Genomic DNA, 23,861 nt, shown 5'->3' on the forward strand with positions numbered 1-23,861 from the left:
ATAATATATCTGATTTCAGACCATTTAATTTAACACCAGTCTGGTTTTGGAGTGGGGGGTGGAAACCGGAGCACACGGAGGAAACCCATGCAAACACGGGGAGAACATACAAACTCCACACATTTAGTGCCTTGATCAGGAATTGATCTCATGACTGAGAGGCAGCAATGCTAACCACTACGCTATGAAAAAAAAAAAAATTAAACCAAACTTTTTTATATATACTGTATATATATATATATATATTTTTTTAATTCACAGATGTTAGGTACATTATATATATAATGCACATCTCATGAAGCCGTGTCCCGTAGGCTGTGCACAGGATGTGAATAATGCTGGTTCCTGGCAGTCACAGTTCCTGCACACAAGTCCAGGCACAGGTCAGCTGCCTGTCACTCATCCCCCAGTGCCCGGTCACTGCACAGTGCACCTGACGGGGCAGACACTGGAACCAGCTGCTACTACTGGGACACACACCCAGGAGGCGGACACATCAGTGACAGTCAGACTTCATTCACACTCACTCTCATATAAGTCACACAAAGCTAAGCAATGCCACAGTGATACATACTGACATAACAAACATCACACACATACATAGAGCACACACACACACACGTATATATATATATATATATATAGTGCATATATACAGCATACAGGGAACCACAACCATACACAGAAGATGAACAATCATCTACATAGCCAAGAAGAAGACTTACCGGCCAACACCTGTACCCCTGGCTCCAACCTGGGGCCAGAGCAGATACAGAAGCTTATCCAAAAGAGCCAAGAAGCCAAAACATTTGCCCATTGTCCTTACAGCAAGTTCAGAGTTGGGGCCGCTCTCCTCACTCGGGATGGGAAGATCTACCTGGGTAAGTAAGCACTGACCTCTGCTCGTCCCATGGGGCCTCGGAGACATAGGGACATACTATGGGGCAGATGTACTAAGCTCTGGAAAGTGATCAATTGGAGAGGGATAAACCACCAGCCAATCAGCTCCTTAATGTCATTTTTCAAACACAGCCTGTAACATGACAGTTAGGAGCTGAGTGGCTGGTCATTTATCACTTTCCAGAGCTTAGTACATCTCCCCATAACATGATGATTTGTTGCAGATAACTGTTCTTACGGTGTCACATATACCACACAGCAGACAATTCAACCTTAGTTTTCATGAATTTGTTATGGCCGAAACGTTGGTTTCCCGGTCACTACCCCAGTCATTTCCATATGTTAGATATTTTTCCATGTTTTCCACATTCCTATACAGTGTAACACATACAATAATATATTTGGGTAATTAAAAATCGCCAGTACCCTGGTTTTTCCTGTATTCCTGTACTTGACCTCCTAGAATGTCCTTCAATATGTTATCATTCTCAACAAGCAATTAATTAGGACATGTCATATATATATATATATATATATATATATATAGATAGATAGATAGATAGATAGATAGATAGATAGATAGATAGATAGATAGATAGATAGAGTCTCCCATATCCAGATATTCCGAAATACGGAATATTCCGAAATGACTGAGATAATGAACCTTTGATTTTTGATGGTTCAGAGTACACAAACTTTGTCTAAGGCACAAATTATTAAAGGCTGTGTGTATAGGGTGTATATGAAACATAACTGAATTTTATGTATGTACACAAACTTTGTTTGAGCCACTAAATTATTGAAAATATTGTATAAAATTACCTGCAGGCTATGTGTATAAGGTGTATATAACATTATGTGTGTATATTTGGGTCCCATTCCCAAGATATTTCATTATGATCTGCAAATATTCCAAAATACGGATTATACCGTTATCCAAAATATCCCTGGTCCCAAGCATTCTGGTTATCGGAGACTCAACCTGTGTATATATATATATATATATATATATATATATTATATATATATATATATATATATATAAACACATGCATGAAGGTAACATGGAGCAAGATACTGTGAAATACACCAATATCACTGTTCCTCATTCCTCCCATACAGGCAGGGACCTCTATAACGTTCCTGCTTACTTCTAGCACTATAATAATGATAATTATGAGTCGTCTGCAGACATCACCTGTTATCTAAGACAGCCCTCTTCTAAAGGTTTGCATTACACATTACCGCGCATGAGTGCTGGGAGGTTTCGTTGAGTCGAAGTTCCGGTTTAGCACTGAATCCGGAACCTTCAGTTCACATATTAATTGGCTATAACAGGCTGCTGCCTCTGAAACAATAGGTGAAACATTCTCCATTTTCCTGAAGGCTTATGTCATAATTCAGCAGCGCTATCAATGTCTAGTTCTCCCAAACACTAATATGTTATAAAACGTGCTCAAAACAATAGTATAATTTTAGGGGAAATGCAGTTCCTATAAGAAATTAACTGCAGGAGTGAAATGATCCACTATCCCCCAATATCTGGCGCTAACAATAGTAGTTAAATTATTAGAGCAGCAATACACCCAGAGAGCTTGTGAGGGCTGACATCAACAGCAAGAAATGTAACCGAAAAATGGCGGTGCGCTAATCACAAGGGTAATGTTCCCAATATGGTATAAACAGGAATTCAGGACACCATCTGTTTCAATCAGTACATTTTATATTATAAATACGTATACATCAATATCTAAAAACTAAACATATATAACTTCTCATTAAAACTATATAACGCTGCTGACAGAATTTTGCAGAGTAAGAATATGATATGGACAGCCTCAAACACGGAAAGAAAAATATTAATTGCAATCAGTAACTCCCTGTGTTTTCCATACTGCTTATGCGCAAAATGCCGGGAAAATGACCGCGGTGGCCATTTTACAGGCATTTTTTTAACAGCGCTGACACTGGCGCAGACGTGGGACTCCGGAGTGGTAAGTATAATATGGGCGCAGGGTGTGACCCAGGCATCCATGTGCACAAATACGCCAGGCTTGCCTACCCTCCCGATTTGGCCGGGAGCTTCCCGATTTCTGGGTGCCGCTCCTGGACCCCGGAAAGGCAGGCAAGCCTCCCGGAAGCCTGCGACCCTCCCGACCTCCCCCCAGAAAAAACTAGAGGGGGGGGGCGGTGACGCAATTCACGCTGAATTGCGTCATTGTGGCCCCGCCCTCTGCTTCACAATAACAGATATAACGGCATTGTGAAGAGGGGGCGGGGCCACGATGATGCAATCGCATGGCCCCACCCCCGGCTCCACCCACAATGTGCCGTCAATTGCCGGCTCCGCCCCCAATGTGACGTCAATGGCCGGCCCCGCCCCCCACTCCCGGAAGGCTGGGGCTGATTGTCGGCATGTATGAAATACGCCCCTGCGCTAGAGACACGAGCTAAGATAATGATTCTTCCCTTTCTCCTTACAGGGTGCAATGTGGAAAATGCCTGCCTCGCCCTGGGAATATGTGCAGAGCGTAACGCCATTCATAAGGCGGTGTCTGAGGGCTATAAAGATTTCATTGGCATTGCCGTTGCAAGGTAGGTACCACACAGCAGGGAATTGGTGCTATTATTACTTCCTTCTAAATCATCGTTTTCAAACATCATTTTCTTCTAAGACATCGCTGTAATATATCAGTCCGAGCTTCATAGGAAAACATGGAGATTGTCTTTATGTCCCAAGGTGGCACGAAAGGGTTGCTCTATATAAAATTAAATGTATATTATTATATCTGTACATATAAAAGGCTAACGCTGCTTCTCACCTCTATGGGGGGAATTCAAGTGTGTTGCGCACTGGTGGCCACTAGATGGCGCCTGATGGAGCAAATCAATTGTTCACCCGCACACAGCCGCCAGCGCTGACATTTCTCGAGCTGGTGAGCATAAAGGCCCTCATTCAGAGGCGGTCGGAGGATGCAAGCGGTCACTCAGAAACTGGGCGGACGCTTGCATCCTGACCGGCCGCCTCTGTTTCGGTCGTTAGGCTGTGGGTTTACACCCACAGCTCTAAGGACCGCTAGGGTGATGGTCGCGATGGTCATAGACCATCGCAACCATCGGGGCTTACGACGAGACCCTAGGGTAGGGTCTCACTTGTCGTAAGCCCCGGAGAGCTTCTGGCTCTGTCAGAGCTGGAAGCTCTCCCCTAGTGATGTCAGTGGGGCCTCCCCCAAACGGCAGGCATTCCCATGGGAAACGTTCCTCCGTTTGGGCTGCCACCCCCCCGGCCCACCTTCCAAACGGGGCGAGCTGTCAATCAACATCGACAGCTCGCCCCCTTTGGAAAGAGACCCGCTACGACCGGCGCTGTCGGTCGTAGCGGGTCTCACACATGCGCACGAAGCAGCCGGCTCCCTCGTGCGCATGCGCACTGGACAAACATCGAGGCGGCCGAGCGGTCGTATACCGTACAGCCGCCTATGAATGATCCCAAATTACCGTAAAGTGACCCGTTTGAGCACTCAAACAGGACTTTATATAATATATACTGTATATACATACACATACAGTATACACACACACAAGCGCTTGTTATTACATAATGAAGGGTAGGTGAGTTTTTGATCTTTATAAACCATATTATTCTCTGAGTACAGTAGCTTGCTATATCGTCACCGGTCAGAAAGTCTGATGCCCATTGCCCACCTGCCACATGCCCAGCTGTAGCTCAGCCCCTCTCTCTCCCATACCAGGGTGCAGTGGGGGCAAACATCGTCCCATGGGCACCTTAATACATAGTAAATATGTGTAATATCCGTAGTTCATTACTTGTATTTTTGTTTTAGTTCCCTTGAAGAATCATACCCATGGACAAGATGCATTTATAGGTGTACATACAAGGACCGAGCAGATATGTTATATTATTTTTATTACATTCCATAGTGTTAAGGAGATTATTAAACCAGACGACCTCCAGCACTTAATGACAGGAAATGACACACCCAGGCGTTCGGGGAAATGTCCCAATTTTTCAGCTGATGTGAAATATCCTTAGTCACGGAGGGTTTATAGTGGGAAAACTAGTCCTCTGACACGTGTCCTGTCTGACCCATATAGTCCTGTAAGCGTTTGCACCTAATACTAGAGGCGAGGTTCTGTTTGTGGGGGTAGTGACCACCACGCGTCTGTCCATCCATCCCCTGGACGATTGTAGTTTCACATCAGCTTTAGGTTTCCAAATATTTAATTAAAACTACTCTTTATCTTGGGATATCCACAGGAGCTCCTGTAACACTGGGACTGATTCAGAGCCGCTCGCAAAAAGCGAACGCTCGCTCTGAATCAGGGCGGCCGCTTTTTTTTTTTTAAAACCGGCCTCCTGGCCGCTAGCATAGCTGTGGGTGACCACCCACAGCTTTTGCGAGCGGCCAGGTGATGGTTGCGACCATCGGGCTTGTGACGGGACCCTTGTGGTAGGGTCTCATTCCCGCAAGCCCCAGTGAGCTTCTGGCTCTAATAGAGCTGGAAGCTCACCACTGACATCACTCGTGATGTCAGTGGGGCCGCCCCCAAACGGCAGGCGTTCCTTCAGGAACGCCTCCGTTTGGAGAGCCAACCCCCCGACCCGCCTACCAAACGGGGCGAGCTGTCGGCCAACATCGACAGCCGCCCTTTTGGATGCGAGTACCGGAAAGCGAGTGATTTCTGCCCGCCCATTGACCCGCTTGCGAGCGGGTCTGAATCAGGCCCACTGTCAGTGGCGTAGCCGAGTTCGAAGTGAGAGGGAGCAAAGAGTATAACTAGGCGCCAATGAATGGCGGAAGTTTTTTGCGTGTACTCGCACAGACCTCAGCAGCGCTGTGTAGTCTGATGTAGACTGATGTGGGCAAACTCCACCGGGCAGCCAGTCAAACATTGTGCCACTCGGATTACAATATTTAGGACCCGGTGCCAGCCAACAGCAGGACATCCCAAGCCCTCAAAGATTAATACACTGTAGGCAGGAGCCACAAAGAGAGTCCTGGCGCCATCCTCTGTACTGAAGGCTGCTGGCCTCCGCGCTAAAAGAGCTCAAAGTCAGAACATTAAGAAGGAAGGTCATCATTTATGTAACAATCCTACCGACTGCGCCACTTAATACTATCCCCATGTAATAGAGCCCTTAATATATTGTACCAGGTACATGTGCCAGCCGAGCGCTAGAAGCTGCCGTTTTATTGGAAATAGCTGCACATAGCGCCTGATTCAGAGATTGGCCCAAATCCCATTTCCACTGCGTCTTTGTCCGCAGCGGCTGTGTGAATATATGCAAATGTCACAGCTGCCGGGGTTTGTATTGAGATGCCCAACCGGCGGCTTTGCGAATGCAAGCGTCTGCATACATCGGCCACAGATCAATCGATTATAATACTATCTGCAAAGTATCAGACTTCTGAGTTGGCCAATGGTCGTGCTGAGTGACTGCGGAAACTGAGATGCCTGAGCCATGTTTTACTGCATACGGTATCACACGCTCTTAAAACGGTGGCGGCACACCTATGTATGAGGCCCCTCATCCCTGTCGGCGCCCAGATACGGTCCCTTCCTGTCAATCACATTGCAAATACATTCTCACTGAGAGCGGCAACGAAAATTACATTTGACACAAGCGCAGTGCTACTCGGACGCAGGCGCAGACAACCGATAATCGCTCAATTGCATAATCATTGGCATTGCGTCCATCTCTGAATCAGGCCTATAGTGTCTATTATACACAGAAATGAAGATGACGGTGAGAACGTACTTCTGTCGTCATTAGGACCCCAGCTAAGGTATTAGAACAGCCCCTAAGAGGCAGAGAGGAACAATTACACCATCGCTCTGATGCTTCTGCTATATCGGAATCGGTATGAAATACCGCCGTCCGAAAGGCCGGCAGTTCGAATCCTGGCAGCACCTGGCCGACAAACGCAGAGATCCCGGCAGCGGAAGCCCGACAGCGCTGGAAATCCCGATCGTCCCTAAGGTAAGTATATACTAACCTACCCCCCTAACCCTAACGCTCCTTTAGGGTGCCTAACCCTAACTTCCCCCCCAAGTGCCTAACCCAAACCCCCCACTAAGTGCCTAACCCTAACCCCCCCTTCCCCCCCACCCTAGCATGACCCTAACCCACCGGGGGGGGTGCCTAACACTATGTCCCCCCCGGGTGCTCTAAACCTAACCCTCCCCCCTCACGGCTGTCCGCTCGCGGCGCCCGGCATCCCTTCCATCGGGATGCCAGGCGCCGGTCTCCCAGCGTCGGGGAAAATGACAGGCGTCTAGATATAGACGCCGGTCATTTATCCTACGCCGGGATAAAGCAGTCGGGAAGCCAGCTTCCCGTCAGCCAGCTTCCCGATTGCATACCGCTATATCTACTACAAAACATGATCTAAGCAGAGTACTCCAGGGCTGGGATCCCTACACTAACGCTAGGCCACAATAGCTGTAGCATATAATACAATCTTACTAGAGCTGTGACCACGCTATGCTGTATAAGGGACAGAATGGAGCCGCTGTACATGCCCAGTGACAGCAGCTACTCCTAAGTCTGCTGTGTGCATGGATCTGAGCACTCAAAGAGACCAGAGAGCAGCTGCCAACAAGAAGAGACAGGCGTCTTACCAATTACCATGTGGCCGGAGAGTGTTTGCTTAGTAAGTTTAGTTTGGTCTCCTACTGGTTATATCATGTATGTATATTTATTATGGGATGTTTAATCTTTTCCTGACCATTTTGACCCTACTGCGGCATATAACGGGTTACTGTGATTGCTCTCCCTGTATATGTCAGATCTATGGGGCTAATTCAGCATTGCAGGTATGGGCAATGCTGAACGCAGATTCCCTGATTGACAGGCAGAGGCATTTAAGGAGCAGTGCGGGGGCAGGGACGGTCGGCGTTTCCGGAAACAGGGGCGTGTTGGGCCCCGTTTTCTGGGAGTGGCAAGGCCAGGGGCTTTGTCCATGGATGGAGTTTACTGGCCTCGCAATCCAGCCAGCCTGAGTAAGCTGAGGCTTATGCCATTCACCATCGCAACTAATGGTCGCAATGGTGATCCCAGCCTGTGACCTTGGTCTCAGTGCTGGTATCGCAAATGCAGCAGGGGGTGTCATACAGGGGGGTGTCATACAGGGGGGTGTCATATAGGGGGGTGTCATACACGTCCTGCTGAATTTGCATATTAGCAAGGAAGGATTGCAAAACTGCTTTGCTTTGCAATTCCGTCCTAAGCTGACTCACCCCCTATTACATACACTGCACTGGGTGAGGCAGACTATAGCTTGTTATATGCTAACTAAGACCCTGACAGAGCGCTCGCTCTGAATCAGGACCGGTCTTTTTTTTTTTTTTAGAACGGCCTCCTGTCTGCTCGCATAGCTGTGGGTGACCATCGCGACCATCGGGCTTGCGACGAGACCCTTGTGGTAGGGTCTCGTGGCCGCAAGCCCCAGAGAGATTTCGGCTCTAATGTCAGTGGGGCCGCCCCCAAACGGAGGCGTTCAAATGGGAACGCCTCCGTTTGGGCAGCCACTCCCCCGGCCCGCCCACCAAAGGGGGTGAGCTGTCACTCAACATCGACAGCATGCCCCCTTTGTTGCGAGGCCCGGAGCGACGGAGTGCCCGTCGATATCCGGGTCTCGCGCATGCGCACTGGCCCACCATTGACCCGGTTGCGAGCGCACATCGCTTGCGACCGGGTCTGAATCAGGCCCTATGTCTCTTCATGTGCTAGCTCTGAAATCAGGCATGTAGAAACCCCCCTCCCCCCCCCCTTGTAGAAATCCTGCGTTTGCAGGAATTAGTGACAATCCTGTAAAAGGGGACAGACAGTAAATTTGGCCTAATGCAGAATACGATTAATGATTAATGACTGATGTCTGTGGATTTGGTATTTTTCACAGACTTATAAATGTTTCCCTGCCTCTGTTATGTATTAAGCGTTGTCTGTATTTTTGCTATATACCATGGCGTATTTGTGCTATATACCATTTTTAAATTGACCATGTGACACAGCTGTCCTGAATGTGGCTTACATTCTTATACTAAAACTTAATTTAATTTATGTATCTGAATAATCTGCACTGCAGGTCAATACACAGAAATGTAGACCTGATAGCATAATACACGAGACAGGACGGGGCAAAGCTGAGATAATAATACGTGTTACATACATGATCAGTTTGTAGGGTTGATTTGTGTATGTGCCGTCCCTGTTGGTTACTTTGTTGTGTTAAAGTAATGAGCTGATATGATTAGCTTAGAGTAGATACAATGTAATCCGTGTAGCGTGGGTCTTCGGCTGGGAGGACAAGATACAAGTCAAACTTAGCGGCTCCCTGGCTGGCTGGGCTTTGCCTTGTCTGCATTTTGCTTGATATTTTCCAGTGGAAACATACGTGGAAATGGTAAGTGCCTCTGGTGGACAAGGGATCCCCTGTCCCTGTCCCAAGTGGAAAAAGGGTGAAGAGTGGCGCATACTGTACTCACTAGGGGTGAGATGGGGTATGTGTGCCCAGTGAGGGAGGGGTGATTGTCCAGTAGGTACATCACAGTGGAGGGTAAGTGTGCCCAGTAGGTATCTGATGGCATATAAAAGGGCATGTAAAGTCAGGGTCTAATGGCATATAAAGGGTGATATAAGCATGCATGGTGCTTCTGGCATGTGGCATTTAATAGGGCATGTGGACTAATCTGATGGCATATAAAGGGACATGTGGAGCAGATGGTATACAGATTTGTCCACATACACCTACTGTTTAAGGTACATGTTGGGGCACTGATGGTATATAAAGGGGCATGTGGAGGGGTCTGATGGCACATAAGGAGCACATGTGAACTCTGATGGTATATAAAGGGGCATGTGGAGGGGTCTGATGGCATATAAGGAGCACATGGGGACTCTGATGGCCTATAAGGTGTATGTGGGGACTCTGATGGCATATAAAAAGGCATGTTGAGGGGTCTGTTTGCATATAAAGGGGGATGTGCAGCAGATGGCATATAAGGTACAACTGGGGGCTCTGATTTCATTAGACACCTATTCACCATTGGGGGCTGGGTGGCCACCAATAATGAAGTATCCTACTCATTGCGAGAAGCAGCAGTGGATAGTAAGACCCTCTGATCTGGGGACAACTTATCCGAAAATCAGCTGTCCCTGCAATCTCTAACACTGCTACTTCGGTGAATACTAGATGGCAACACCCTAATAGTGAATTGGCCCATTACGCAAACCGTGTGGAAAAGAGCGTTTCTGCAAAGTGTAACAGCCCATTAAGGATGATGAATAGGCCCAGTAAGAAGCATGTGGAAGATAAAGGGGGAGGGGTCTGGTGGCATATAAGGGGCATGTGCAGCAGATGGCATATAGGGGGTAAGTGCAGAAGATGGCATATAGGCGTAAGTGCAGCAGATGGCATATAGGGGTAAGTGCAGTAGATGGCATATAGGGGGTAAGTGCAGCAGATGGCATATAGGGGTAAGTGCAGCAGATGGCATATAGGGGTAAGTGCAGCAGATGGCATATAGGGGGTAAGTGCAGCAGATGGCATATAGGGGGTAAGTGCAGCAGATGGCATATAGGGGTAAGTGCAGCAGATGGCATATATGGGGTAAGTGCAGAAGATGGCATATAGGGGTAAGTGCAGCAGATGCCATATAGGGGTAATTGCAGCAGATGGCATATAGGGGGTAAGTGCAGCAGATGGCATATAGGGGTAAGTGCAGCAGATGGCATATATGGGGTAAGTGCAGAAGATGGCATATAGGGGTAAGTGCAGCAGATGGCATATAGGGGTTAGTGCAGTAGATGGCATATAGGGGTAAGTAGCAGATGGCATATAGGGGTAAGTGCAGCAGATGGCATATAGGGGTTAGTGCAGTAGATGGCATATAGGGGTAAGTGCAGCAGATGGCATATAGGGGTAAGTGCAGCGAATGGCATATAGGGGGTAAGTGCAGCAGATGGCATATAGGGGTTAGTGCAGTAGATGGCATATAGGGGTAAGTGCAGCAGATGGCATATAGGGGTTAGTGCAGTAGATGGCATATAGGGGTAAGTAGCAGATGGCATATAGGGGTAAGTGCAGCAAATGGCATATAGGGGGTAAGTGCAGCAGATGGCATATAAGGGTTAGTGCAGTAGATGGCATATAGGGGTAAGTGCAGCAGATGGCATATAGGGGTAAGTGCAGCAGATGGCATATAGGGGTTAGTGCAGTAGATGGCATATAGGGGTAAGTAGCAGATGGCATATAGGGGTAAGTGCAGCAAATGGCATATAGGGGTTAGTGCAGTAGATGGTATATAGGGGTAAGTGCAGCAGATGGCATATAGGGGTTAGTGCAGTAGATGGCATATAGGGGGGTAAGTGCAGCAGATGGCATATAGGGGTAAGTGCAGCAGATGGCATATAGGGGTAAGTGCAGCAGATGGCATATAGGGGTAAGTGCAGCAGATGGCATATAGGGGGGTAAGTGCAGCAGATGGCATATAGGGGTAAGTGCAGCAGATGGCATATAGGGGTAAGTAGCAGATGGCATATAGGGGTAAGTGCAGCAAATGGCATATAAGGGGTAAGTGCAGCAAATGGCATATAGGGGTTAGTGCAGTAGATGGTATATAGGGGTAAGTGCAGCAGATGGCATATAGGGGTAAGTGCAGTAGATGGCATATAGGGGGGTAAGTGCAGCAGATGGCATATAGGGGTAAGTGCAGCAGATGGCATATAGGGGTAAGTGCAGCAGATGGCATATAGGGGTTAGTGCAGTAGATGGCATATAGGAGGGTAAGTGCAGCAGATGGCATATAGGGGTAAGTGCAGCAGATGGCATATAGGGGTAAGTGCAGCAGATGGCATATAGGGGGTAAGTGCAGCAGATGGCATATAGGGGTAAGTGCAGCAGATGGCATATAGGGGTAAGTGCAGCAGATGGCATATAGGGGGGTAAGTGCAGCAGATGGCATATAGGGGTAAGTGCAGCAGATGGCATATAGGGGGTAAGTGCAGCAGATGGCATATAAGGGTAAGTGCAGCAGATGGCATATAGGGGTAAGTGCAGAAGATGGCATATAGGGGTAAGTGCAGCAGATGGCATATTGGGGTAAGTGCAGCAGATGGCATATTAGGTACAGCTGGGACGGGAAGGTTGCTGTTGTTCATCTGCTTTAGTGGAGACAACTTTCTATGCTATTACTGGTGAGTGCTCCCCTTTATATGTATATGGATTGGGTGATGTACTGTGTTACTGAGCCATACATCACAGGGAACTATCAGGGGATATTACACCACTGCACATTATTACCATATATCACAGGGAATCAGGGGATATTACGCCACTGCACATTATTACCATACATCACAGGGAACTATCAGGGGATATTACGCCACTGCACATTATTACCATACATCACAGGGAATCAGGGGATATTACGCCACTGCACGCCATTATTACCATACAGGAGGATGAATCAGTCATTTCCCTGTAAAGATTACAAGTGATTTCCAGAGTAAAAGCTGCCTCTGAGTCACTGCGCTTGTTTCCATAAATGTGCACGTAATATTCACATTTATACGCTAGGCCGATGTTTTTGCAAATGGAGCATTTTTTTTGCCACTGCGCATGCGTCATGTTACATTACCAGAGCCGCGCGCTGCGAGTCTTTAATCGTAGTGTGACTGGCAGGTAGGGAGCATTTGTGGGAGGCAATGGGGAGCAGGGACGATCTATAATGGGTGCAGGGTGTGCGGGGAACACGGGCCCCTGGGTCCAGGGGGGCCCCGCACCCCACACCTTGCACCCATAATATTACTTACCTCTCCGGAGTCCCTCGTTGGCGCGGGGGTCCAGTGCTGTAAATCGACTGGAAAATGGCTGCGGCGGCCATTTTCCCATCGTTTGCACATGCGCAGTACAGGGAAAATGGCCACCGCGACCATTTTCCCATCGTTTGCACATGCGCAGTACAGGGAAAATGGCCACCGCGGCCATTTTCCCGGTGACCTGTGCATACACTATAGACTCTGGGCACACTCTAGTGCCCAGAGTCTATAACACCAGCGCTGGACGCGCACAGCTCAGTGTGCTGCTGGCCGCCGGGTGGAGAGGAGGAGGCCTGTGTCGGAGACTACACACGGGCCCCCTCCTCTCTAGAAACGCCCCTGGGAGTATCGGCTAAAAACGCAGGCGTGCCTCGGTAGTATCGGGGGCGTGTCACATCCTGCGCCTACGATCCATTATGCAGGAAACATGCCGTCTCCGTTACGGCGCCCATTCTGAGTGACCATAGACACACTCAAGGAATGGATGTTTGCACGATCTGCGCCCCATGCTGCGTTTGTGTACACAGGTGCGGACAGCTGCGACGGCTCCCGTGGGCGTCTCAGTACAAGTCCCGGCCGCTGCTGCATTAGCCACATCCACAGCTGCGGGAGCAATAGTGTACAGCGCTGAATCAGCCTCCACTGGCGTAGGGACTGATGTTAGTGACGGATATATTCTCTGTACAGCTCTGCGGAATATGCGTGCGCTATATACAGATAGCTTAATAAATTAATATTAATTAATGTACTGATACATAATGCAATGCTCTGTCTCACTGTCACTCATCTGCTCTTGTCTTACAGTGACGTGGAAGAGGATTTCATAAGTCCGTGCGGAGCCTGCAGACAAGTAATGAGAGAGGTGACTATTCCCTGCTGCAATGTCTGTGCTGTCTGGGTGGGTCAGGCAGCTCACCGTGGTTATACGGATGTAGCAGTCATGTTTCCCGTGTAGTGCGTACTTGCCAACTCTCCCTGATTGTCAGGGAGACTTCCTGTAATAGCAGCAATCTCCCTGGCTCCCTGAAGAGTCTAGTAATCTCCCTGATTGCACCTTACCACCATTATGTAGCTGTTATATACTTGGAAAAAAAGAAATCAGAGATATATACACATTCAATGAGATCATCAGTGCCATTTCCATGCATTGGTTATTGTAAGCATACTTGCCGACATTCAGCTCTCTCCTTCCGGGAGAGAGCTGAACCCACAGCTCTAACGACCGCTAGGGTGATGGTCGCGATGGTCATAGACCATCGCGACCATCGGGGCTTACGACGAGACCCTAGGGTAGGGTCTCACTTGTCGTAAGCCCCGGAGAGCTTCTGGCTCTGTCTGAGCCGGAAGCTCTCCACTGACATCACTAGTGATGACTTCCTCACTAGTGATGTCAGTGGGGCCTTCCCCAAATGGCAGGTGTTCCCATGGGAATGCCTCTGTTTGGGCTGCCACCCCCCGGCCCGCCTTCCAAACGGGGCGAGCTGTCAATCAACATCGACAGCTCGCCCCTTTGGATCGAGACCCGCTACGACCGGCGCTGTCGGTCGTAGCGGGTCTCACGCATGCGCACGACGGCGCCGTCGCCGTCGTGCGCATGCTCTGTGGGGGGCCATCGACCCGGTCCGAGTGCATCGGCGCTAATGACCGGGTCTGAATGACCCCCTGAATGTCTGCACACAGTGGGGGGGCGTGGCTGGGTAATGATGCTGTTTTGGGGCGGGGTCACGAAATCGCATAATCGTGGCTCCGCCCCCTCTTCACAATGCCAAAAATATTGGCATTGTGAAGCAGGGGGCGGAGCCACGATGACGAGATTCAGCGTGAATCGCGTCATCGGGCCCCCCGCTGCGGGGGTTTCATGTTGTAGTCGGGGGAGGGGGGTGCAGGCGGCGCCTGGGAGGCTTGCCTGCCTTTCCGGGGGGTCAGGAGTGGCACCCGATATTTCGGGAGGCTCCCGACCAAATCGGGAGGGTAGGCAAGCCTGATTATAAGGCACAATGATCCCTATGGCTGCATGCATATACATATAAGGTTTTTCGCAGCCACTTATATAGAATCACATGTGAGGAGAACACAATACATGAGCAAGCCCTGAAAAGGATCAGTGTCTTTTTGTTAGCAAGTACAGTAGATCTTACAGAGTAACAGTGGTGTTGCAGTACACACCACTTTACCACCGCGCTCATAGGTGGTGCTTACCCAATCTCCCTGAGATGCTTTTACACAAGTAGACAAGTTGTAGGGTGGAGACCATAATACAGATAAGTGACAAACAGGAAGCGTTGTGGTGTCACCGTTCTCACACGTCGCTGTTGTGTCATTTCCCCAGTTTGGCTTGGAATGGGAGATCTTCCTCACTAAGCCAAGTGGAGACTACATGCTGAAGACTCTGCACCAGCTGCTGCCAATGTCCTTTGGCCCTGAGGACCTGGGCAAGAAATAAGAAGATATTATTTACCACATATACTGTATATTGTATTATTTATTCAATAAAATTGTAATCACAGAGGAGGACGGGCTGCCCCGGCCGTGTATTGCTCTCCCCACATCGGATCCGGGGGTTATTATGGGCGTATGATAGATTATTATACATAGAAGGTCTTTCACCATTGTAGCTATAATATACTGTGTGTAGATGGGAGCCTGCAGGTACGATGGAGGACTGGACACATAGGGAACATAGGGGAATACATACACAAGGTGTAAGGTGGCTGGCATTGGGCATGGTGGGGAGGACACGGCTAATAATAAATATAAACATATTGTGATAGAAGCACTGGAGAAGTGTGGACTGGCTTCTATGTCTGTCCCAGGTTCCTGTACTATGAGTTTTAAAAACCCCAGGAGAAGTCTGTTTGGAAAAACAGACTAGAAATGATGGCTTTGGTGAAAAGCCAGAATGGGTCCTGGGGGTGTGGATGTGAGGAGAAGGAGGGCTCCATCCACAGACCACTCCAGGTGTTGGGCCTTTCAGCCTGGTAGCAGGCTCGTTAGGGCTTGCACCTGAAAGTGGCTCAGATAAGCTGGGTTTTGTTATAGCTAAGTGTCTCATACCTGAGAGGGTAGGCCCGCAGGCTAGTTTGCTCTGAGACACTGTGTGATACCACCTCTAAGTACTGTGGACGTGAATTTATTTAGTCTTCTGTTAGTGAAGGAACCTGATGTCTAGTTAGAGCCCAGCCGGGCTAGGATTTTGTTTGTGTTTTGTTTTATTTATGTGTCCAGTACAATAAAGACTGGCTCTGACCAGCTTGCACGAGAACCCCAGAATTGTGTCCTGTTTCTCCGGCTGCTGTGTGTGTAAAGTGGGAGTCCATCTACCCAGGAGAGGGACCCCTACCCCGACTGTGTCACAATTGGTGGAAAATGCGGGCAAGCACAGAATGAAATTGCAGCAAGGAAGAAAATTTTCCTTTAGAATTTAAAGGAACAGACACGTAATTGTGGAATCCATGAAGGTGGCGTCAGCAGATGCTTAGAGAAGCCAGATTCAGCTTCCAACCTGCACCTAAAGATAACATGGAGGACATTATTAAGGCCTTGCTCCAAGCTACGGCAGCTCAGCAGGAAACAAACAAACTAAAGCAGGAAGCTACCAGAGCTCAGCAGGAATCCACCAATGTGCAACTGTTGGCCTTGGAGACAGCCCAGAGGCAACAACAAGTCACTATCGAGGAAACCCACCAGGCCTTAAAAGAGGTAGTACAACACTTGGTAGCCCGGTCTGGAGATCCATCCACTGACCCTCCAACCCACACTTGCTCCATACACGCCAGTCATTTTTTACAGATGACTTCAGGTGATGATGTGGAGGCGTATCTCACGGCATTTGAGAGAACCGCAGAAAGGGAGAGTTGGCACAGGGAACAGTGGGCAAATCTTGTGGCACCCTTCCTGTCCAGAGAACCACAAAAGGCCTACTATGATTTGTGCCTGGCTGATGCAAAGGACTATGAAAAGCTAAAACGGGAGATCCTAACTCACTTGGGGGTCACCTCATTTGTTCGTGCCCAACGAGTCCACCGCTGGGAATTCCAAATGGAAAAGCCTCCATGCTCACAGATGCATGACCTCGTCCATCTAACCACAAAATGGCTACAGCCCGAGACGCTGACAGGACCACAGATCGTCGAAAGAGTCATGATGGACCGGTATCTGCGATCGCTACCTGCATCTCTGCGCAAGTGGGTGAACCATGTAGACCCTAAGTCCGCAGACCAGTTAGTTGAACTGGTGGAGAGGTATGCGGCAGCTGAGGAGCTGTTGAGTTTGCCCCACCGAGCCCCGATGGCGCATCGGCACACTCCCATCGACGCGGATAAGTCGGTTCCAGTGGAGAAGGGTGCTGAGCGATGGAATGTACTTAAGACTGAGGGTGTGGAACCTGGAGATAGGCCAGCCAGGCCAGGAAGGTTCCTGCCCCGTAAAAGACTAGATAATAATGTGATTCAGTGTTTCCGATGTGGTGGTTTTGGCCATATTGCGGCTAATTGTTCACTTACCTCTGAACCTATGCAATGTGATACTGTTCATGTCAACCGCAGAGGGTCTTTCTTTGCACAGCCAGCCTGTACTGCTGACCGGCAGGCTGAGACAGATAAACACATGTGTGTACTCACTGTAGAAGGCAACCGAGTAGAGACTCTGTTATATTCTGGTAGCCTGGTTACACTTATGAAAGCTGAACTGGTGAACCCTTCAAGGGTAAGGAGAAAAGTGTTGGTGTGACCTGCATACATGGGGACACTCGCTATTATATTACCATTTTGTTATAGCTGAGTGTCTCGGTATGCAGTCGGGAAACCGGCTGACGTAATCCCGACAGCCGGCTTCCCGACTGCTTTATCCCGGCATGGGATAAATGACCGGCGTCTAATATCTAGACACCTGTCATTCTCCCGATGCCGGGAGACCGGCGCCGGGCATCCCGATCGAAGGGATGCCGGGCGCCGCGAGTGGACAGCCGCGGGGGGGAGGGTTAGGTTTAGGGCACCCAGGGGGGACTTAGGGTTAGCCACGCGCTGCCGGGAATCAAACTGCCGGCCAAAGGGCCGCCGGTATTTCATACCGAGTCCAGGGTCTCATACCTGGGAGGGTAGGCCCGCAGGTTAGCTTGCTCTGAGACACTGTGTGATACCAACTGTAAGTACTGTGGACGTGAACTTATTTAGTCTTCTGTTAGTGAGGGAACCTGCTGTCTAGTTAGAGCCCAGCCGGGTTAGGATTTTGTTTGTGTTTTGTTTTATTTATGTGTCCAGTACAATAAAGACTAGCTCCGACCAGCTTGCACGAGAACCCCAGAATTGTGTCCTGTTTCTCCGGCTGCTGTGTGTGTAGAGGGAGTCCATCCACCCAGGAGAGGGACCCCTATCCCGACTGTGTCGCAATATATATTACATCCATAGAGCCGGCACTCCCATCCACTTAACACAAGCTGAGGTGCCAGTCAGGGGTAAATAAATAACAGAAGCAGGACAGCGGCCAAGATCTTGTCTGAAGTTGTTCTATTGTGAAGTCCGCCGAGTGACTGACACACACAGCGGTGCGCGGCCAGCGCCGCACTTATAGACTCTGGGCACTAGAGTGTGCCAAGAGTCTATAGCGCGTGCACTGGTCACCGGGAAAATGGCCGCGGCGGCCATTTTTCCTGTACTGCGCATGCACAAACGACGGAATAATGGCCATGGCGGCCATTTTCCAGCCGTTTTTACAGACACAGACACCAGAGCCGACCTGGGACTCCGGGGTGGTAAGTTTTATGGGTGCAGGATGTGTGGTGCGAGCCCCCTTGGACCCAGTGGTCCGTGTGCCCTGCACACCCTGCACCCATTATAAATACAACCCTGAGGCTCGCCATATCACCCCTCAATCTGTGGCTGGTTGACTTCAGGCCTCCATTTCACCTGGTTGTAATCAGCCCCAGATCCTGAGTAAGGGCCCCCATACACCTAACAACTGATTGTCCGTTCCTGCGATCGGATAGGAAACGTTGATCCGCTGTTTGGAAATGCCGACCGGTGACCATCGATGTTCTGCGATACATGTTCATTTTCACCGATTTGCAAATCACAATCATATTTTGATCATGATCAGTATTTCACCGATACTCCATCCCGGCACCTGGGGATCGCGGCATCGCGACAATCTGTCACTGGTGTATGGGGGTCAATATTTATGAGTGGCCAGAATTAAAACACACACATCACACTACACACACAATACAATCTACACACAACATACTACACACAACATACTACACACATCACACTGCACACAACATACTACACACTGCACACTACACACATCCTACTACACACTACACACATTACACTACACACATCCTACAACACACAACATACTACACAGATCACACTACACACAACGTACTACACACAGCACACTACACACATCCTACTACACACAACATACTACACAGATCACACTACACACAACATACTACACAGATCACACTACACACAACATACCACACACATCCTATTACACACAACATACTACATACATGACACTACACACAACATACTACACACAGCACACTACACACATCCTACTACACACATCACACTACACACCTCACACAACATACTGCACACTGCACACATCCTACTACACACAACATACTACACAGTTCACACTACACACAACATACTACACACATCACACTGCACACTACACACATCATACGACACACATCACACTGCACACTACACACATCCTACTACACACAACATACTACACAGATCACACTACACACAACATACTACACACATCACACTACACACAACGTACTACACACAGCACACTACACACATCACACTGCACACATCCTACTACACACAACATACTACACAGATCACACTACACACAACATACTACACACATCACACTACACACAACGTACTACACACAGCACACTACACACATCACACTGCACACTACACACATCCTACTTCACACAACATACTACACAGATCACACTACACACAACATACTACACACATCACACTGCACACTACACACATCATACTACACACAACATGCTACACACATCACAGAGTGCGGCATACTCACACCACTGTACCATGACCCCCCAACTGCCCCAGATTTAGTGGCCGGCACCTTTGTTCTGACTTGCGGTAATTTGATGGCTGGTATTAGGGGAGCAGGGTTGGTGCAGCCTAGCTCCCCAGCAGCCATAACCTGCTGCCCCGGATGTGCCGTACTGTGAGCTACACGGTGCTAATAAGTGCAAAGCTGCACATTACGGGGCTTCTGTGATACAAGATACACTGAGCCCATGGGGCATGAGGGGGTAACAGCCGGGCACCTGGGTCTACTTGCTGCATCTACAGCTGCCGTCCCTGTCACTGTGCCTCTGGGGAAAGGAATGACAAGGAAGGGGCTAGATTAGGAACAGGAGAAACTGAAAGAGACACGTTCCTGCCATTACTGCTGCGTTATCCGCCATTTGTAAGTACGGAGTGTAAAAAGTTGGTAGCGCTGTGAAATTCAAACCTCGGCCAGATGACATAGCGGGGATAAGGAATGATTAGACTGCAGGTAAGGGTAGGTACATTCTGCAGCAGAGCGTATCCAATAAACAAAAGGCAACTGGCAGAGGTTACAGCTCACAATAATCTTCTCATTTCCTCATGTAAATATCAGTGGTGGTAACTGTAGACGGCTACACAAAGATAACAATGATCATGGTATAGCCCATGAAGGAATAATCACATGATAGTCACTAGTTTCTGCACAATCATTATGTCCTATTCTATCAAAAAAGCTGCCGGTACTCAGAGGAAAGCTGCCAATACACAGAGGAGAGCTGCTGGTACTCAGAGGAAAGCTGCCAGTGCTCAGAGGAAAGCTGCCGGTACTCAGAGGAAAGCTGCCAATACTCAAAGGAAAGCTGCCGGTACTCAGAGGAAAGCTGCAGGTACTCAGAGGAAAGCTGCCAATACTCAGAGGAAAGCTGCCAATACACAGAGAAAAGCTGCCAATACACAGAGAAAAGCTGTCGGTACTCAGAGGAAAGCTGCCGGTACTCAGAGGAAAGCTGTCAGTACTCAGAGGAAAGCTGTCGGTACTCAGAGGAAAGCTGTCGGTACTCAGAGGAAAGCTGCCGGTACTCAGAGGAAAGCTGCTGGTACTCAGAGGAAAGCTGCCAGTGCTCAGAGGAAAGCTGCCGGTACTCACCTAAAGTTACAAGTTGATACAATATTTATAGCAGCTTCCACACTCTAGAAAAGTCTTCAGATGCTTATTTTATTCATTTCTGAAATAATTTTTGCTAATTTCTAGTTAAAAAAATGAAACATTGTACCAGGAAAAAGTTGCTGTATTTCATTTGTATTATCCTTGGGGAATGTTGAATGCACACCAGAAAATGATGTTAGAAAACTAGTCTGATACCAGCAGTCACAATTATCCAGTTGAAATCAAAAGCCCACAATCGTTGTGCTTGGCAAAGACAGGTAACAGGTGTTACATCATTATCATTATTATTATTATTATTATTACTTTTTGGCGCGTGGCCTAATCACTAGAGGCATGGCACACCCCCCTTAGTTTTTATTTTTTTAAAGTATTTGCAGAACTGCACCGCGCTGAACAGGGGGGAGCTTTTAGCCCCTCAGCCAGGGGCGAATCCAGGGGGGAGGGAGCGCAATCATTCTGATCGCTCCCACCCCTTCATAGGCAGAGGAGGCAGCCTCCCTGGACCCACTGCGGAGGACTTAAGATATGTGTTGAAATACCGACGCCTATCTTAATCCCAACGCCGGAACACAGAAGGACGCCGGACCGATCAAGGTAAGTCCAGGAGTTTTAGCACTTAGCCGCAGGGGGGTTAGGTTTAGGGACTCCCAGGGGAACTTAGGGTTAGGCAACCCCCGGAGAGGGTTGGGCTAGGGGGAGAGGGGTTAGGCGCCACCGGGAAGAGGTTAGGGTCAGGCACCCCCCGCAAGGGTTAGGCTTAGGGTGCGGGAAGGGAGGGTTAGGCTTAGGCACCACTAAAGGAGTGTTAGGGTCATACCCATTCCACCCAGCCCATCTCTCTGGGGAAAAAGACTGCTGACATGTAAGAGGGAGGGGCAGTGGTGGCATACCCAGGCCCCTACAACAAGCCTGAACCCGGGTAAATCATACCCGCTCCCCCCCTCTCTGGGCCCCTGACCATAGAATGCAGCACTGTACAGAGAATATTTAATCATTCACAATAACCCGTGCCCCATCGGAGCGTACCCTCCAATTTCCCTAACACACACTAAGGTAATCTTTTTTGTTTTATTGCTCAGTAATCAATATCCAGTATGTTTTTGGACTATGGGAGGTAAACTGCATGGACGGTGAGGGAACATAAATACTCCATGCAGAGAGGGCAATGGACGGAACCCTGGGCCCCAGCTGTTCCATTAAAAATTTACCTTGCTATGCATTGAGCCCTAAAATGTTGCATGTTTCACTGGAGGCCAACTGAGCATTATATGTTCCCTGCCCTGCCCCAACCAACCACACCGCAGAATGGCCTGCGCCATACATGAGCTATACATTCTGCAAAATGGGAATTGACAGATACTACGCCGAATGACGAAACCAGAGCAGAACACACAGATTGTGTCGCCGATGCTTCGCACCTTAACAAAGCGGCCTGTTCTGCTGCAGAACCCAACGTTACTAGTGTTACATAGAAGAAACAAAAAAAAAATTAAGAAAAAAAAATGTGCTATACCTGGAATATCCACTAGATGTCACTAGTGCTACAGTCAATTATTATCATCAGGGGATTTTAGACCTGATTCAATTTACTAAGATGGGAGTTCTATTAAGAAGTGATGTTGCCCATAGCAACCAATCAGATTCCAGGTATTATCTTCTAGAAGGTGCTAAATAAATGAGAAGCAGAATCTGATTGGTTGCTTTGGGCTACATCACTTCTTAAATAGAACTCCCATCCTAATAAATATACCCCAAAGCCTCAAAGGTGGACACATAAGGGTGTGCAGAAGCCGGCCGCAGGGGGTGCCTCAAAGAGACCTACAATATGACCCACCGGGTCGAGACTAAAAACCGGTGCGGGAGTTACGGCACCCACTGTGTCGGCTTCTGGGCACGCTTTTGGGTGGATATAGAGTTCATGTTTGTGCAGTGGAGTGAATGTCTGCTACTGCGCACGTGCAAAAAGTCCTGGTAACCTCTTATGGTGCATAGGAGGTTACCTGCATGTACCGCTGAGTGCACAGAGATCACAGAGATTGCTATTACATACATGATCGCACTTGTTTGAGATGATGGCAGAAAGGCTTTGGTGCATACTTGCCTACCCTCCCGATTCGGCCGGGAGCCTCCCGAATATCGGGTGCCTCTCCCGCCCCCCCGGAAAGGCAGGCAACCCTCCCAGCCCCAGTGAGCCGGCTGTATAAGCCCCGCCCCCTGCCTTCTGAATCACAGAGCTGCATCCACAGAGGCCATATTTAGAGACACTGCGCCAGCCATAGGGCGTCGGCAGTGTCGATGGTCATTGCGTTGGTGCGCCGTTGGTGAAATCCACCGGAGGACTTAGAAAGTGGGCGTCTTAGGGCTTGCCATCTCTGGTACTTAGATATGGATTAACTAGTCGCACCAGAGAGATATTGTACCCCTCAATAAGGGACAATAATAGCCCCCAATTGTTATTTGTAATCTTGTTGGGGGGTGCTACCACAGGCAATAGATATTAGACCACAAATTTTGAAAGAAAAGAAAAAGCCTAAAGTGGAGCACTGGAATAGCTAAAATATAACTTTTATTAATTAGATTAATATTGTCTAGCAAGACAAATGAACAGCAAAATTTAAAACAAATAAAGAGTGAAAAGTAATGAATACAGTGAATAAAATATGTGCAACGCCCCTGTATTACCACATAACCATATATCAGTTCAAAATTGTTATATATGGCGCTTATCCCATATGAGGTATGCCATATATATTGATCCTAAATGCCTGTTGCTTGCCGTAGTTCCAGCATATATGCATACATGTGTATTATTTATATACAGTTAGCATTTATAAATACCAATACTGACTGCGTGCTGCAATTATTGTTGAACCATCAA

General features: G+C 48.5%; 1 protein-coding gene across 1 annotated transcript; it reads left to right on the forward strand.

Moving 5' to 3' along the window:
* The first annotated feature begins 523 nt into the window (after positions 1-523).
* On the forward strand, positions 524-16,007 carry CDA (cytidine deaminase). The gene is made up of 4 exons (XM_088466463.1): positions 524-881; positions 3,384-3,495; positions 13,550-13,607; positions 15,075-16,007. Exons 1-4 carry the CDS (start codon positions 689-691, stop codon positions 15,186-15,188), a joined length of 477 nt encoding a protein of 158 aa, XP_088322589.1. The 5' UTR covers positions 524-688; the 3' UTR covers positions 15,189-16,007.
* Positions 16,008-23,861: the final 7,854 nt, after the last annotated feature.

Source organism: Taudactylus pleione, unplaced genomic scaffold (assembly GCF_031769625.1).
Source record: "Taudactylus pleione unplaced genomic scaffold, aTauple2 ptg003151l, whole genome shotgun sequence".
In the NCBI taxonomy this organism is placed as follows: domain Eukaryota; kingdom Metazoa; phylum Chordata; class Amphibia; order Anura; family Myobatrachidae; genus Taudactylus; species Taudactylus pleione.